Source organism: Chiloscyllium plagiosum, unplaced genomic scaffold, assembly GCF_037043375.1.
Source record: "Chiloscyllium plagiosum isolate Xiang-an unplaced genomic scaffold, Cpla_swu_hap1 HiC_scaffold_3, whole genome shotgun sequence".
Lineage (NCBI taxonomy): Eukaryota > Metazoa > Chordata > Chondrichthyes > Orectolobiformes > Hemiscylliidae > Chiloscyllium > Chiloscyllium plagiosum.
The window spans coordinates 36322390-36341477 of NW_028270141.1; the positions used below are offsets into that span (position 1 = coordinate 36322390).

Genomic DNA, 19088 nt, shown 5'->3' on the forward strand with positions numbered 1-19088 from the left:
TGCAAGAAATATTCTATGAACTTATTATTCTTCAATAGGAAAGAGTCCATACGCCAGTGTCGGGAACCCATCTCGTCATCACCGGTCTTAACCTCCAAATATACTGCGGTGTGGTCGGAAATAGTTATATTACCTATTTTACAAAACAATATCGAATTCAGAAAGGTCAAAGGGCCAAAAAACATATCGATTCTGGTATGGCATTTGTGTGGATTAGAATAAAAAGTAAAATCTCTACCCTCAGTGTGAAGCCACCTCCACACATCTACCAGCCCCAACACCCTATTCAGTTCAGCCAACTGCCTAGATCTCAGAGATATACCCACGGAGCTCTTAGGTTTCCTGTCCACCTCGGGGTCGATAATACAATTAAAATCTTCCCCTATAATTGTGTGATGCACCCCGAGAGCCATCAACTTGGCGAATGCTTCTGTTACAAATTTAAAAGGATGTGCCGGGAGGTAGTAAACATTCAAAATCCCATATTCCTTTCCATATATTAGGGCTTTAAGTAATATATACCATCCAGACTCATCTTTTATCTGGTTTAGTATTTGGAAGGGAAGATTCTTCCAGATAAGAATGGCCACTCCACTACTTTTTGAGCTAAAAAATGAAAAGAACACCTGGCCAAATACACCCTGTTGCAGCTTTGAATGCTCATTATTAAGTAGATGAGACTCCTGTAAAACTTGATAATATCTTTTTCCTTTTAATTGGTGAGTGGCTCCCCTTGACATTCCAGGTGTACCATTTAAATGAATGACTAGCCATGATCGTTCAAGCAAGTTCGAGACCCCCCCAGGAGGAAGAACCCCACTCTATAGACATTGAGTAGAAACCATAAACAATTCACATTTAAAAACACCTTTTAAAACAACTAAATCAAAACAGCTAAGAACTACTCCTAAACAAATAACATAAGACATAATTAAAAGGAGACTTTCCCCTTGTCCACAGGAGGCACACCTACCTTCCAGTAATCCCACCATAACACCTCACACCTGGAGCCATGCCCTTGGCCCAGACATTACAAAGTAAAGTAAACAAATGCCAATATCTTATAATACAGGAATTAAAAGTGGGCGAGCAACCCACCCCCTCCATACTATTACCCTAGGCATTCTTAACAAAACAACAACATAAGATAAAATATATGAAATTATAATCCCAGCAAATATTAAGGAACAAAGAAAAAACAACTCAAACATCCCCCAATAATCGGATAAACTGAGCAAGTTAAAACTAAGAGTCAAAAGAAAGAAGAAAGAACAAACCCCTCCCACCACCTGACCCCCCCCCCCCCCCCGAGGAAGGATGGAAAAGAGAAAAAAAAGGGAAAGAGAAGGAGAAAAAACAGAAGGGGGGGAACAAAATAAAGTCGTTATCTATATAGTTCAAGTCCAGCAGTCTATTTGAGAGCATCCAAGAATTCCTTTACTTTTTCCGACGATCCGAAGTTATACACAGATCCTCCATGACTGAGGCGCAGCGTTGCCGGGTATCTGATGGAATATTGAATATTTAAGTCCTTCAGAGCTTCTTTACCTTGTCGAACGCCTTCCTCTTGCGAACCACAACTGGAGAGAAGTCCTGGAACAACATTATTTTGGAACACTTGTATATCATGGCATGGGGATCCTTCCCCAAACCTCTGTAGGCTCCAGCAGCATTTGTTTTTCCCTGTAGTACTGAAGTTGAACTAGGACCAGGCGGGGGCGCATCTCTGACCCGGGCCTGTGCATAGCAACCCGGTGGGTCCACTCAATCCACACCCAGCCCAGCTCCGACTCCAGTTTCAACAGCTGCGGAAGCCATTGCTCCAAAAAATCAACAAGCTGGCCTTCCTCCTCCCGTTGGGGAAGGCCCAGCAACCAAATATTTTTCCATTGACCTTGATTTTCGAGGTCATTGATATGTTCTTCTAAGGCCCAGACTCGGCACTCCAGAGCCCGGACCTGTCCTACAGAGGATTCAGCAGTGGTCTCAGAGGCCGCGGCATGTTGCTCCGCCCTCCAACACGCTGCCTGAATTTCTCAATCTCTTGGTCATGCTTTTGCAGCATGACCGAGATCGACTCCCACCTGGACTGGGTCTCTTCAATGGATGCGTCAATCTTCTCTCGGAGCTTAAGAGACTCCAAGATCAGGCTTGCCTCTGCAGCTAAGTCCCCTGGGACGGCCGCAAATGTCTCTGTTGCTGCTGGGGCAAGGGAGGGGCCGCCTGATCTCGCCTGTTGCAAACTTAATGATTCTTTACCTTTGGTCATTTTAAAATGCACCAGACAGCTAAAGTTTGATGCAGAATGACCAAAGCTGCTGGGAAAAGGCTATCTTAAATAGTTTAGAAAGTAAGGAGAGGGTGGGTACCCCATTTTTCCTGGGTCCTGGGCAGAGCTCAGCAGACTCAGACCTACTTTGTCGCTGCCATCTTGAATCTCAATGTCTGTTTTGTTAATGCTCTTTGGCACCTTATATATTTCAATTTGATCTCTTCTCATCCTTCTAAACTTTGATGAATATAGATCTAAACAGCTCAACTTCTTCTCACAAAACAAGCTTTTAATTGCTGGAACTAATCTAGTAAACCTTTTCTGCGCTGCCTCCATTGCAATTACGTCCTCACTACTACTATGCTGCTTTTCGATTGAATTATGGTGAAACCTATAGTGATTGGGTATCAGCTTTTTGCCTATGCTCGATTAAGTCCTCCATTTTTCAGTCTCTTGTGGGATGTGGGTGACACTGGCTAGCCAGCATTTATTGCCTATCCATAGTTGCTCTTGAGAATGTGCTGGTGAACAGCCTTCTTGAACTACTGCAGTCCATGTGCTGAAAGTAGACCCACAATGCCATTAGGGAGGGAATTCCATGATTTTTTATCCAGTGACAGTGAAGGAATGGCAACATATTTCCAAGTCAGGATGGTAAGTGGCTTGCAGGTGGTGAAGTTCTCATGTATCTGCTGCTCTTGTAGCCACTGTATTTATATGGCTAATCTAATTCAATATCTGGTCAATAGTAACCCCCAAGATGTTGATATTGGGAGATTTAGTGATGGCAATATCATTGCATGTCGGAACCGGTGGTTGGATTGTCTATAATAGTAGATGGTCATTGCCTTGCAGTTGCATGGCTTGAATGCAACTTGCCAGGGCTTGTTGCACTTCAAAATGGACTGCTTCAGAACAGAGGAGTCATGAATGGTGCTGAACATTTACAATCTTATGGTCATTTCCAGAAATCTGAAAAAGTCTGATCGGACCAGCCTACCTTGAAGAAACATATTTATGACTGGCCAATTCTGAAATTACTGAAAGCATCTCAGCAGAAATGTGTCTCTGATCATCAGTAAACGAATTAATGATTTTGAATGAATGATTTTAATGTCATATGTATTTTACAGTGAGAAAAACAGTAAATTATAGTGAAAGGCTCTTCCACTGTTGCCATGATCTGGTACCATTTTGAATTGTTTAAGAATAAGAAAAGAAACAGAAAGATATCGCTTAAAAAGAGTCCATCAGTCCTGAGCCAGCTCATCATTAATGATACCGGCACCACCATTTCTTCTCCACCACGTTGCAACCATCTACAGCTGACTCAAACAACATTGAAGTCGCCACTCTTCAGGCAACACTTTTTGCCGCTGGGCCAATTCTTGCCACCATTTGCACTGGACTCACCAAGGTCAGAGTTGCATCTCTCACCGTTGGGCTCACCTCAATGTCACTGTGATGCCCTTTGTCACAGCTTCGCTACTACCAGTGCTAGACCCAATCAACAATGAGGTTGCCAATCCTCAGGTACCATCTTTGATTGCTAGGCTTATCTTGCCACCGTTGCCTGCGTTGATGTAGCAGCCACTGATTTCTACGCCAGTGCATGCGCTAGAAAGAATTAAGTGAGGGCTCACCTGAGCCCACTCTAGATTCATTTGCTGCCGCCACGACATCCACACTGGCCTACTCGAGATCACGCTCGGCTCACTGTAATTGGAAAGGGAGACTGAGTATAAGTGAGAACGTGGAGTAATCAGATCTTGTTGAATGGTGGAGCAGGCTATTGAGGCTGAGTGGCCTACTGCATATGCTGAAATCTGAGATGAAAACAGAAAGTGCTGGAAGTACTCAGCAGATCTCACAGCGTCATGAGGCAAATCCAAAGGTCAGTAGGCATTCCATCTCCAGTTCAGCTTCACAAAAGTCACTTGTGCGCAGCTTAATCCCAAATCTTTCAGTCTTGGTGCATTCATTCCCTCTCTCTTTTGCTTTACTTCCTCTCTTTACCTGCTTCTTAATCTCCTATACACAAACTCAAACTTCTGACTCTGGGCTTTCCGCCATGTTACATTTTGCTAGGCAAGATAAAGACATCAAAGAAAAGGAAGTTCTGTATGATCCAGGGACAAGCTTGCTCTGAGACGTAATCAGGGAAACTATCCCATCTTACTCCATGCACCAAACTGCTCACTTGCTAACATGTTTATTGATATTGATAGATGTTAACTGAATTTACTGCTGCAAATAAAATAAGTCAGTTTTAAAAAATAGAGAAAAATGTATGTGGCACTGTCTTTGAATATAAATCAACTTCATATGAGTCCTAAAAATTGTAAATAGACAAATACAATTGTGCTTATCACAAAATTATACTAATACATATTACTTGCCGTCAGCTACCCCCAAGACCTCAGCAGTGGAGTAAGTGTTATCGAACAAAATTTGAAACCCGTCACATAGGAAATACGAATGCAGAGGCTGAATTAGACAGGTGTTAACTACGGTCTTAAAGAAAGACAATGAGAAGCACAGATAATGGAATTCAAGCTTGCGACCTTGTCAACTGAAGGCATAGATATCAATGATGGAATGTTTAAAAATGCACAAGAGGTCAAGATTAGATGACGTAGGTAACTTGACGGGTGACAGTGGAGGAGATTGCAGAGATAGGGAAGGTTGAGGCCATGCAGAGATGTAAAAAGTGTAGGTCAGTGGGCCCAACAGAAAATGGGTGTATGGATCCTTGTGAAGACTATTGCCGGGGACAGACCTTTGGGTGACCCCACGTTTACAAAAGATAGAATGTAGGAAGCCCACAGAAGTGTATTTCTTTGGTTAAATCTTGGAGTTGTATCAGCATGCTTAAGTGTATTGAGCTGCAAGTAGAAACTGTCTTAGTGATGACATGTATAGATGGTCAGCAACAACTCAGGATCATACATAGAACTAAAGATAGATGTCAGAGGTAGTTTTTTTACTCAGAGAGTAGTAGGGGCATGGAATGCCCTGCCTGCAACAGTAGTAGACTTGCTAACTTTAAGGGTATTTAAATGGTCTTTGGATAAACAAAAGGATAAAAATGGGATCGTGTAGGTTAGATGGGCTTCAGATGGTTTCACAGGTTGGCGCAACATAGAGAGTCAAAGGGCCTGTACTGCGCTGTAATGTTCTATGAATGTGAACTGTCTCATCCAGAATTAAGATAGTTGCCATTCCTTCACTATCATCAGACTAAAAGTTGGCCAGATTCAGCACAGATCTAAAGCTTAAAAAAAGTTGTGAGATGCCCTGGAAGCAGTAGATTTCTGTACTATCACAATTTATAATTTCAAGGCTCAGCACATTCTGCATTCCTTCATCATGATCCAGCTTGAAATGTGGCAAGGCATGCAAGGGCCACAACTGAGCACACCTTAGAATGATGCATTAACCTGATGAACCAACAGTACAAGACAACTTTGCATGCTAAATATCATAATGTTATAAAACATGACTAAGGGATTACACAATAAGTAAGTCCTTTGGGAAAAACTCAATAGACCTATCAAATCTATTCCAGCCTGGTGTTCTCTTTCATGTAATTAAGGGAAGAAAGTTTTTTTTGAATAATAGCAGGTGCAATCATGGCACAGTAAAGACCATGAGTCAGTGATAAAGCTGAAATTGTAATCACCTTTAATCTAAAGTTCCAAAGGAACTTTTCTACTGCAGCTTCTTTTGAACACCCCAGTAATGTGGATATTGCTGTCTACTTAATGCAGTTCAATCCATATGATGTTAAAACATAATGATAGCAATGGATATAACAAAAGCTATGGAGTCTGATAACATTCTGCTGATGGCACGTACATCAGCTTTAGCCAAGCTAACCAAATAAAACACTGGCTTCACCCAACAGCTATGATAGAAAATTACTCAGGAGAATACTATTCTGAAAAAACAAAACAGACTAAGCTAATCCAATTTTTTAGCACTGCACTTTAGGAAATATATAAAGGTCTTAGAAGTGATGTATATGAGGTTTATCAAGATAGTGACCTGGGAAGAGGGATTTCAGTTGTGAAACAAGGTTCAAAAATTGCACTCCTTGAAACAGAAAGGTTGTTATGATGAGGTAAAGAGGGAGAATCAACTCCTGTACTGATTATAGAGTAATAGAGACATACAGCATGGAAACAGACCCTTCGGTCCAACTTGTCCATGCTGACCAGATATCCTAGCCTAATCTAATGCCATTTGCTAGCACTTGGCTGACATCCCTCTAAACTCTTTCAATTCATTTACCCATCCAGATGCCTTTTAGGTGTTGAAATTGTACCAGCCTCCACCACTTCCTTTGGCAACTCATTCCATACATGCACCACCCTTTGCGTGAAAATATTGCCCTTTTGGACTCTTTTAAATTTTTCCCGTCACACTAAATCTGTGCCCTCTACTTCTGGATTCCACTACCACAGGGAAAAGACCTTGTCTTTTTACCCGATCCATGCCCCTCATGATTTTATAATATGGTCACCCCTCAGCCTCCGATGCTCCATGGAAAACAGCCCTAGCCTCTTCAGCCTTTCTCTCTAGCTCAAATCCTCTAATGCAACATCCTTGTAAATCTTTTCTGAACCCTTTCAAGTTTCACAACATCCTTCCGATAAGAAGGAGACCAAAACTGCACACAATATTCCAAAAGTGGACTAACCAAGGTCCTGCACAGTCTCAACCTGACCTCCCAACTCCTATACTCAATGGTCTGACCAATAAAGGAACGCATACCAAATGCCTTCACTATCCTAACTACCTGCGACTCCACATTCAAGGAAATATGAATCTGCACTCCAAGGTCTCTTTGTTTAGCAACACTCCCCAGGACCTTACCATTAAGTGTATAAGTCCTGCTCTGATTTGCTTTTCCAAAATACAGCACCTCACGTTTATCTAAGTTAAACTCCACCTGCCAATCCTCAGCCCATTGGCCGATCTGATCAAGATCCCGTTGTACTACACCTCCAATTTTGGTCTTATCTGCAAACTTACTAATTTGCCTCATATGTTCACATCTAAATCATTTATATAAATGACAAAAAGCAGTGAAGCCAGTCCTGATTCTTGCAGCACACCACTGGTCACAGGCTTCCAGAGTGAAAGGCAACCCTCTTCCACCACCCTCTGTCTTCTACCTTCTAGCCAGATCTGTATCCAAATGGCTAGTTCTCCTTGTATTCCATGAGATCTAACCTTGTTAATCAGTCTGCTATGAGGAACCTTGTTGAACACCTTACTGAAGTCTATATAGATCACACCCACCGCTCTGCCCTCATCAATCCTCTTCATTACTTCTTCAAAAAACTCAATCAAGTTCGTGAGACATGATTTCCCACACACAAAGCAACATGACTCCTAAACTCAATGCTCTGACCAATGAAGGAAAGCATACCAAATACCTTCTTCACTATCCTATTTACCTGTGATTCTACTTTCAAGGAACTATGAACCTGCACTCTAAAGTCTCTTTGTTCAGCAACACTCCCTAGAACCTTACCATTGAGCGGACAAGTGCTGATTTGCTTTTCCAACATGGAGCACCTCGCATTCATCTCAATTAAGCTCCAGTTGTCCTAAATTAATCTAGCCCCATTTGCCAGCATTTGGCCCATATCCCTCTAAACCCTTCCTATTCATATACCCATCCAGATGGCTTTTAAATGTTGTAATTGCACCAGCCTCCACCACTTATGACTGAAATGTTGATTCTCCAGCTCCTCGGATGCTGCCTGAGCTGCTGTTCTTTTCCAGTGCCACAGTTTTTGACACTTTTCAAATAGATATGTTATTCTAAATTTGGTTTTCTTTTGTTTGTGTGTAAATAAAGTCTGCTTTGTTTAAAACCAAGTGGTTTAACCAGCTGTGTTGCTCCTGGAATATTCACTTTACATCTGCTTAAAACAACGAGAAAAGTTAGGGTCTGGGCTACCTTCTTGAATTGTTTTAAGGGGGTCTGGCCTGGTCCATAACGTATCTCAGGAAGGATGTACTGGCATTGGAGCGGCTGTAGAGGAGGTTCACGAGGATGATCCCAAGAATGAAAGGCATAACAAATGAGGAATGTTGGAGGACTCTGGGTCTATACTCGATGGAGTTTAGAAGGATGAGAGGGGATCTAATTGAAACTTACAGAATACTGAAAGGCCTGGACAGAGTGGATGTTGATAAGATGTTTCCATTAGCAGGAAACAGACTGGGCACAGACTTTGAGTAAAAAGAAGATCCTTTAGACTGGAGATGAGGAGAAACTTATTCAGCCAGAGAGTGGTGAATCTATGAATTCATTGCCACAGAAGGCTGTGTAGGCCATGTCTTTGAATATATTTAAGACAGAGATAGATAGATTCTTGATTGTCAAGGGGATCAAAGGTTAAAAGGAGAAGGCAGAAAAATGGAGTTGAGAAACGTATCAGCTATGATTGAATGGCAGAGCAGACTCAATGGGCTGAATGGTCTAATTTCTGCTCCCATGTCTTCTGGTCTTACATCAAACACACACACACACAAAAATAAAGTGTATCTGTTTTAGACAGTGAAAATAAGTTATACAGCATTGCGCTTAGTGGGAGAAAGTGAGGACTGCAGATGCTGGAGATCAGAGTCGAGGGTGGGGTGCTGGAAAAGGACAACAGGTCAGGCAGCATCTGAGGAGCAGAAGGAGATTCCTGATGAATGGCTTATGCCTGAAACGTGGATGATTCTTGATGAAGGGCATATTCCCGAAACGTCAATTCTCTTGCTCCTTGGACGCTGCCTGACCTCCTGTGCTTTTCTGGCATCCCACTGTTGATAGTGCTTAATGAGCTTGAGGTACAGCAAACTGTGCTTTAAACAGCATCTTATCAATCAGCAAAAATTACATACCTTAAATACTGTGATATCCGTGTATATATGCTATAAATAAAGCATAACGGTGATGTGTATAACCCCTGCATTATGTTTCTCATACTTACTATGTTTTTAACATTGATTTAGGAGGTGTACTGATGTTTTTAAGTAGATTTTGAGGGATACTGATGACTCAAAACTTCGCTTGGTCAGGGTTTATGGCAGTTATGCATACATCTGATGATCCAGAATATTTGATCAACCTGCACACTCCTTGTCCTATCAATGCTCGTTAATAAAGTGTTTGCTGAATTAAATTCTTAACCTGACACTACAGCTGTTTAATGGTTGACTTGTATTCTTAGCATTAGCAGAGTATGGAGTTGGCCATTTGGCCCTTTGACCCTGCCCTGCCTGTCAACATGATCATGGCCAATCACGCAACTTAGTACCTTCGTCCTGCTTTTTCCCTGTACATTTTTTCATCCCTTTGGCCCCTAGGAACCATATTTAAGTCCTTTTGAAAACTTTCAAGGACTTAGCTTGCCACTTTCTGTGGCAAAGAATTCCATAGGTTCACTATTCTCTGGGTGAAGAAATTTCTCATCTCTGTCCTAAATGGCATACCCGTAACCTTAGACTATGATCCCTGGTTCGGGTCTAGCTGGTTGTCAGGAACATCCTCCTCGTTAGAATTTTATACATTTCTGAGATTTCTCCATAATTCTTCTAAACCCCAGGGAATATAGTCCTAACTTATCTGGTCTCTCTTCATTCATCATTCCTGCCCATCCCAAGAATTAGTCTGTTAAACTTTTGTTGCCACTCCCTCCATAGCTAGAACACCCTTCCTCATATCTGGAGATCTAAACTACACAGAATGAGCCGGGTGTTCACTTACCAAGGTCCTGTACAATTTCAGCAAGTATAAATATCTTTGTCTTAGTGAATGGCTAGTTTTTGCAAATTACCTATTCACCCAGTGCTGTACTCTGAGCTAATGAAAAATACAGGAAGGGAGAGGGACAGTTCTAGTTCTTATTGTACAAATTCATTTTGCCTTCTCTATCTGCTCTGCTGCTCAAAAACAACTGTTAAAGTATAGTCCACTGTATATTCTGGAATCTGGCTTCATTGCCTTTCTGAGCTGGCTAACTTGTAAACCTTTCATCACCCAATATGTGAAATTATCATCCATATGAAGTAAATTGAAAATGCAAATTTCTTGATGTTGACTCAGTTGCCTTGATTTGATGTCTTCAGATAAAATGGTAATCACAATGCAGATAGTATTGCTTGTTTTACACATGGGTCTCACAAGGTTTGCCTCATCTGTGATCACATTAGCACTACAGCTATTTTAGGTCCATATTTCTTCCATTTTAAACAGGTATACTAATCAGATGATGGAAGTTAAAATTCAATAACCCATAAAGGTAAAGTTTCCATAGTCCTCGTAGAGCACAGGGCTGTTCTCTCATTAGAGAGAGAGAGAGAGAGAGAGAGACAACTGGCGGTGGTTTAGCTGGGGAGTCACCACACCTCAGGCAATGGGAGAAATTGGGAAGGAGAATCCTTCATAGCAATGTCAGCTGGTGCAGGAATTGAATCCACACTGTTGGCATTACTCTGCATTACAAACCAGCCACCCAAGCTAACCATTCTCACAGTCCATAATTATCACAGTTGCAACAAGGTTAAAAGGTGGCAGAGAGATTTTCAAACTGATAATGAGTTTTGTGTAAAGGAGATAGAAAAAGTGTATTCCTACTGCAGAGTGGGTTAAGATCTGGTGATCTTTAATGCAAAATCTTTGGCAAAAGATCTAGAGGGAAGGTAAGATATTTACTTTCATTTGGAATTGTTGAGATTTGGGATGTTCAACCGGAAAGGTTGGTGAAAGCTGATTCCATTAATAATTTTAAGAGAGATTTAGGCAAGCGGTGGAAGAAGAGGAACTTTCAGGATTTATGGACAGAAAGCAGCAAAGTGGACAAAGCATGACTGATTTTTAGCCAGCAAAGGGACAGTGGACTGAATAGTCTCCTCCTGTGCTGTCAGCTTTCAAAATTCTGTGAAATTTCTTTCAACATCAGAGTAGAATTGTCCCTGTCAGCACATGATGGATTATGACATGAATGAGCTCCAGCAAAACGGAGTTCAATTGGAAAATTCCCAGTGACTGAAGACCTTACTCTCAGATAGGTATGGTTATTGAGGGGGAAATCATCCCTTGACAGTTAGCTAAAAATAATACACCGACAATCATACCTACTTTTTCAATACATAAGTTCTAGTGATAATCCTCATAATCTGCATTTTAATCAATTGTTTTCATTTCCAAAACCTGTATTCTTATATTTGTGATATAATCTTCTATAATTATTTGTAGAGATTGATCATCTGCTAATCTTTCATTTTGTTTTCCTTCTCTGTTATTTCTTTGTTCATTGGACATTAGGTATAACAAAAGCAGAAGGAGTTGGAAAATACATATATAGACAGGTTCACATTGAGAAAAGATTTGTTTATGTTTCAGCTAGGATCATGAACTAATGTTGGCAAAAGACACATTCCTTGATTCTTACAGTTTTGTTCTATAATCAGCCACTAGGAGGTGCAAAAAAGCAGCCGGGAAACTCAGTACTACATGTGGTGACAGGGAGTCACTTACTAGGTATGGGTCTCGAGTGCACTATTGTTGCAAATTATAGAAACAAATTGATGTATTACATGATGCACTTTAAAAGATATGTGCAGTACCTTGACATACATGTGATTTTTTTTTGTGAAGGCTCTTTTCTGTCCAAAGATGTGCAGGTTAGGTAGATTGGCCACACTAAATTGCCCATAGTGTCTATGGATGCTTAGGCTAGGTGGATTAGCCAATGAAGATACAGGGTTACAGAGGGGTGGGTCTCGGTTGGATGCTCTTTGGAACCTCAGTGCTGACTCGATGGTCTGCTTCCATACTGTAGGAATTCTATGATAGGGTTTGAATGGGCATCATTGTGAGTTATACCAGACCGTCCCATTATGTTTACTATCTGAGTGAGTTCAGTGGCTGAAACACTGTGACCTCATGAAATAAATCTCAGTGATAACAATTCGGTATTTACAGCTAAATTCTGGATCAATGGTGCTGGAAGAGCACAGCAGTTCAGGCAGCATCCGAGGAGCTTTAGCAAAATCGACGTTTCGGACGTTTTGCTGAAGCTCCTCGGACGCTGCCTGAACTGCTGTACTCTTCCAGCACCATTGATCCAGAATCTGGTTTCCAGCATCTGCAGTCATTGTTTTTACCTTGTTGATTTACAGCTAAATCACCATCCCTCTTGCTGTCGCTCTCACTGCAGAGAAGGAGCAGTTGCTGTGGGAGAAGATGATCTTTAGCTTGCCATTGGCAACGAGTAACAAAAAAAAAGGGAAGGGAAGGGAAGGGAAGGGAAGGCAACCCAGTACATCTTTCACTTTCCAAACAACAGGAAATTCACAACTTTTATACAAGTTTACACAATACCCACCCTTTCTACCCCATTTCCTCCCCTCACCTATAGCCTGCCCCCCTTTCCTCCCTTCCTGACTTTCTTTCTATACTCCCGTTGGTCTACCTTCACCTATTGTCCTCCCCCCACTTTCATCCCTCCCACCTCCGACTTTCAATCCTTGGATTCATTTATTCTTCTCTTTCTCGCCTTCAGAGTCTCCCTCCACCCAGTCTGAGTACAATCCCTTTCTCCACAGCGCCTGCCCTTTCTCTCTCTCTCTCTCCCTTTACGTGGGCCGCTGGGAGCGTGACGTCAACTGAAGGAGGGAGCGTGTGTTCCGGTTCACGAACTGGGACCAGAGCAAATCCTGATCGAGACGGAAAAGAGTAGATATGTAGGACAACGGAGAGACTGAAAGGAACGGACTGGTTTACCTTTTAGAAACTTCTCCTGAAACTGGCGTCAGACGCCAATTGAAAACAGCCAGCCGGAGAGGGAGGAGGAGAAGAAAGCCGGGCTGGAGTCGGGGGTTTGAAATTACTCGCTTTGATTAGATATCAGGTTGAATGCCCGGCCCGCTGGCGCCCACCACGGTTGTTTCTCTGCGGGTGGATGGTTGGAGGCGGCAGGCTTCAGGAACTGGGGCAGTGAATACAGAGAGCCTCTGGCTTGTCGCCACCCGGATAGCCATCCAGGGGAACGGGGGAAGAGCCTTCGCCTGGAACCGCGAGAGCGCCTCTCCTCGACAACCTTCTGCGGGATCCGCGAGACCCCCGCACTGAGAACCTACCAGGGGAACCGCGAGACTCCCTTCTCCTCCTGGAACCGCGAGAGCCCCTCGAGAACCTTCCACGGGATCCGCGAGACCCCTTCTCCCAGAAACCCCTAGGAATCGCTACCTCCGCCCGGACCCGCGAGACACTCTGTTCACCTCGAGAACCTTCCAGGGGATCCGCGAGACCACCTTCTTACCCGAAACCCTCTGGAACCGCGAGACCACCCACCAAGACCCTTCTCCTGGAACCGCGAGACCCCCGGGAGTCCAACAGTGCCGCCGACCCCCTCGGAGCCCGAGACATGTTTAACTGCATTCCGCTGTGGCGGTGCAACCGGCACGTCGAAGCGGTGGACAGGAGACACTGTTCGCTCCTCGCCGTCCCTGATGAGATTTATCGCTACAGTCGGAGTCTGGAGGAACTGCTGCTCGACGCCAACCAACTACGTGAACTGCCCAAAGTAAGTACCGAAACCGCAGCCCCCAACCCGTGTTTTATTTGTTTTGCTGGCTTGACTTTTCGTGGTTTAAAAAAGTACCAACGTTGCACCTGATCTCCGCTTGAGGCGCTTAAAATTGTAAACTTGTATTTAAGGTTGTTTTTTTTAAACAAAACTGCACACGAAGTAAAGTTACTCTGGCAAAAAGAAGCATAAGAAGAAGAAAAGAAGTGTAAATTTCAGTTGACTTTTGCTCTAGGGATCCAGAACTGCCATCGGTATTTGTTGACATTGGCCACTGTGATTTGTGGGTTGGTGGTTAGGGGAGCGGAAATCCTGAAATGTCAAAGACCTGGCAGGGTTTACTTCTAATTGGCAATAAGAGTGATTTACAAGTTGGCTTTTCTTCCTGACACGTCTTTCATATTCGGTATTGATTTGTCTACTTAGAGGGAATCCCACGTTTTACACCTTGATTCAGTTTGCGAATATCTTTTAATCGCCAGTAATACAAATGAAACTACAATAGTTCTGTCACTGGCTGGGATATGGAACTAAAGATGGGTTGCTGTTCCAGAAAGTGGAATGATAACAGACAGACTGCTTCTTTACTGCTGGGATTGGGTGTGAACCTCATTCTGACCAAAGTGAAGAAATCTTTTTATTTTAAATGATTGAATACAAACTTGTCTCAACCCTCAACTTCCTAATTCCCAAGAAGGAAGATGCTTGTACATTGGCAATTTTGCTCATGTTGCTGGGTGATTTGTGTGGGAGATGGTATTTTAAAGTATTAAGTTCATTCCAAAGTGTTTGGCCAGGTAATGGAAGCTTTATTAATCATTTAGACAGTGTTAGATTCTGTTTTCTCGAAATGTTTCACTTTAGTTTCCCGATAACCTTGAAAAAAAATTACCTTAAATGAAATGTGTTTCAAGAAACAATTGATTCAGGTATCAAGGTTTCTAGGCTGTCAGTTTTCTATAATACCTGCAAATGAAGCCAAAGGTTAGATTTGGGCTCCAGGCAATAGTGACTGGTTTTCTAAACACAAGTGTTTTTACTGAAAGATGTATGCAAAACAAAATCTACCAATTAAAATATAATGTAAAAAACAACAGAAGAGAAATATCGTTAGTGATAGTCATCTTGAGCTTGTCAGGATAGATGTGAGAATGTCAAATTTCAAAGAGACAAACAATTTATACTGCATGAGAAAAGGGTGTTGACTGGTTGGTTAGTGAATTCTGGTCAAGTTGTCATGGAGAGTGTGCCAGGAAAATTTTGTCCCCTGTGCTTGTGTTGCATTCTTAGTGGCAATGTTGCAACCAGAGTCGACTTCCTGGTTCACAGCAGCCTTTCATCACGTAATATAAATTGTCGTGCCAGTTGGGATTTGGTATTTTTTGTCTGACCAGATGAATGCAAGACAGAAAATTTTAACTGCATGTCTTTGTTTTCAAGGAGCACTCAAGTTTTGTACAATGGAGAGATTGATTAAAAAGGCTCAATGAATAAAGGCATGCTTGACCAAACGTATTGAATTCTTTGAGGGAGTAACAGACATTGTAGACTTTTGTAATGATTTAAAAAAAAAGTCTTCAGTAAGTTGAATCATGTGGCATCAAGGAGGAAATGTAGTAGAATGGGATAAGTGGTCACAAACAGTAGAGAAATTGTGCTTCAAAGATAATAACTCAGACTAGTAGAAAGTAGGATTCAGGTATGTGCATATACACCATTTGTTCATTCTTTGTATCTGCATCTATGGATGACATGGAAGTATCGTTGATGCTGAGAAAAACGTTGACAGAGAGACAAAGTGCTCTATAATCTTGCAGGAGGACAGATCTACCAGGATCTAACTTGCGGAGCAAGCTCAGCAATCATTAATTCAACCTTGATCCCATATTCCAAGAATAGCAAATGAATTCACTATAAATCTGACATCTGGTGCAATTTGATCGGATGGATAATCGTGCTACTTCCTCTTTGGAAAATGAGAGTCCAACTAGGGTAAAGGTGCTGAAAATGAGTTGCTGGAAAAGCACAGCAGGTCAGGCAGCATCCAAGGAGCAGGAGAATCGACGTTTCGGGCATGAGCCCTATTAGGGTAAAGGTGCAAAGAGATCAAATGTTATTGATTCATTAATTGCTGGAAGTAACAATTCAAGCTGCAAAAGCCATAAAGAATTATCTTTGATTTGATGGCAATCATCCTGTTAATCTGTGGCTGCTCCTGGTTACCACTCAAACACATTTTCTCAACTTCATTCTCTAAGTGGCTGATGTTCACTTTGGCCACCTCCTTTTGTATATTTAAAATAGTCCTCTTTGTTTGTCCATTTTTATATTACTTGCTAATTTATCATCATCATTCATTTTCTCGCTCTTTATTTTCTTTTTGGTCATCTTTGTTTACTTTCAAAACTTTTCCAGTCCTCTAGTTTACCACTAATCTTGGCCTGTCGAATGTTTTTTCTTTCAATTTGATATTATCCTTAACTTCCTTAGTTAGCTATGGTTGGTTTATGCCGTTCATAGAATACTCTTTCTCACTGGTATAAATCTCTGATGTGAGTCATTTACAAACTATTTTTGATTTCTAAATGACAAGAAAACTCAAGCCTATAACAAGACAAAAAATCATAACATACCAAATTCTATCTACTTTCCTGTATGCCTCATAACCTGAACAAGGGAACCATAGATTGGTGAGTCTAAACGTTGGTGGGCAAGTTGTTGGAGTGAATCCTGAAGGACTGGATTTACATGTACTTGGAAAGGCCAGGACTGATCAGGGATAGTCAGCATGGCTTTGTGTGTAGAAAATCATGTCTCAAACTTGATTGAGTTTTTTGAAAAAGTAACAGGATTGATGAGGACAGGATGGTAGACACGATCTATGTGGACTTCAGTAAGGCCTTTGGCAAAGTTCCTTGTGGAAGCCTGATTAGCAAGTTTGGATCTCATGGATTACAGGAGAAACTACACATTTGGATACAGAACTGGCTTGAAGGTAGAAGATAGAGGGTGGTGGTGGAGGGTTTCTTTTCAGACTGGTGGCCTGTGACCAGTGGTGTGCTGGAAGGATTAGTGCTGGGTCCTCTGCTTTTTGTCATTTATATAAATGATTTGGATGTGAACATAGGAGATATAGTTACTAAGTTTGTGGACAACAGCAAAATTGGAGGTGTAGTGGACAGTGAAGAAGGTTACCTCAGAGTACAACGGAATCATGATCAAATAGGCCAATGTGCTGAAGAGTGGCAGATGGAGTTTAGAACAAAGAAAATTTACAGCCCAGGAATAGGCCCTCCAGCCCCTCAAATGCACTGTCTAAACCTGTCGGTCAATTGCTAAGCATTTGTATTCCTCTATTCCCCACCTACTCATGTATCTGTCCAGGTGCATCTTAAATGAATCTACTGTGCCTGCCTCTACCACTTCTGCTGGCAACACGTTCCAAATGCCCACCACCCTCTGTGTGAAGTACTTGCCGAGTGTATCCCCCTTAAACTTTCCATCTCTCACCTTGAAAGCATGACCTCTCGTTATTGAATCCTTCACCCTCGGACAAAGCTTGTCTCTATCCACCCTGTCTATCCCTTTCATGATTTTGTAAACATCAATCAGGTCCCCCCTCAATCTCCTTTTTTCTAGTGAAAATAAACCTAACCTACTCAACCTCTCTTTATAATTAGTATCTTCCATACCAGGCAACATCCTGATAAACCTTCTCTGCACCCTCTCCAAAGCGTCCACATCCTTTTGGTAATGTGGTGACCAGATGTCTTGTACAATTGGCATGACTTGCCAGCTCTTATACTTTAATTTGTATAAATGTGAGATGCTGCATTTTTGGAAAAGCAAATCAGAGCAGGACTTGTTCGCTTAATAGTAAGGTCTTTGGAATGTGGCTGAACAAAGAGACCTTGGAGTGCAGGTTCATAGTTCCTTAAAAGTGAAGTTGCAGATAGATAAGATAGTGAAGAAGGCTTTTGGTAAGCTTTCCTTTATTTGTCAGACCATTGAGTATAAGAATTGGGAGGTCATGTTGCGGCTGTACCCGACATTAGTCAGGCCACTTTTGGAATATTGTGTGCAGTTCTGGTCTCCTTTCTGTCGGAAAGATGTTGTGAAACTTGAAAGGGTTCAGAAAAGATTCACCAGGGTTGGAGGATTTGAGCTATTGGGAGAGGCTGAACAGGTTGGGTTTGTTTTCCGTGGAGTGTTGGAGGCTGAGGGATGACCTTATAGAGATTTATAAAATCATGAGGGGCATGGATAGGGTAAATAGACAAAGTCTTTTTCTTGGGGTTGGGAAGTTCAGAACTAGCGGTTATAGGCTTAGGATAAGAGGGGAAAGATACAAATGGGACGTAAGGGACAACTTTTTCATGCAAAGGGTAGTGCGTGTATGGAATTAGTTGCCAGAGGAAGTGGTGGAGGCTGGTACAATGGCAGCATTTAAAAGGCATCTGTCTGTGTATATGAATAGGAAGAGTTTAGAGGGATATGGGCCAAGTGCTGGAAATTGAGATTAGATTAGGTGAGGGTGTCTGGTCAGCATTGACGTGTTGGACGGAAGGGTCTGTTTCCGTGCTGTACATCTCTATATCTAATATGTAAAGATCAGTGGAAGAAATAGAGGCTTTTGAAACATGGATGCGAAAACAGGGATTTTTGGTAATCCAAGATGGAGGACGGGGAAAAGGTTGTGGTTGTGAAGTTGCTTCTTTTTTTTTTGAGGTATTTTCAGTGTTGGAGCTGATTTTCTTTAATTCTAGGAGCAGTAATTACTGTTTCATAAGCTGTTGCATTCTTTTGGAATTTTGCCGAGGAGGAGGGGGCGGGGGGCATCAAAACAACGGCCCTTTAAAAAGGAGGAAGACAGACCAAGGGCAGTGACCACATGGGCACTGATTCAAACAGAGAAAGACCCACCAGTAACCTGCATAGCTGCTGCCTTTTGCTGACTGGTTTCAAGTATCTCTGGACATCAGAGTTTATTCTAAGAAAAATAGACAGCAAAATTCACAGCTAATCTTGGAGAAACCTGTGTGTGGGAGCTCACAGCAGGGGAGTAGCTAAGTGCCTTTTTAAAGTGTAACCTTACTCATTTTCTTTTGTAAAGCTACAATTGAGTGGAGTGAGTTTTTTTGATTAAAAGTTGTTATTGAGATCTGTCTCTTGTTTGAAATTCTAAAATATAAAAACATAGGTACTAATCCTGGATC

At 42.0% G+C, this 19088-nt stretch overlaps 1 protein-coding gene across 3 annotated transcripts in view; it reads left to right on the forward strand.

Annotated features, from left to right (window-relative positions):
* The first annotated feature begins 13000 nt into the window (after window positions 1-13000).
* Window positions 13001-19088, forward strand: part of lrrc1 (leucine rich repeat containing 1) — a 187640-nt gene continuing 181552 nt past the window's right edge. For all 3 annotated transcript variants that reach the window (XM_087978426.1, XM_043679493.2, XM_043679501.2), the window contains exon 1: window positions 13001-13869. In XM_087978426.1, coding sequence (XP_087834552.1) covers window positions 13711-13869 — 159 coding nt within the window. In that variant the 5' untranslated portion in view covers window positions 13001-13710. The remainder of the gene's footprint in view (window positions 13870-19088) is intronic.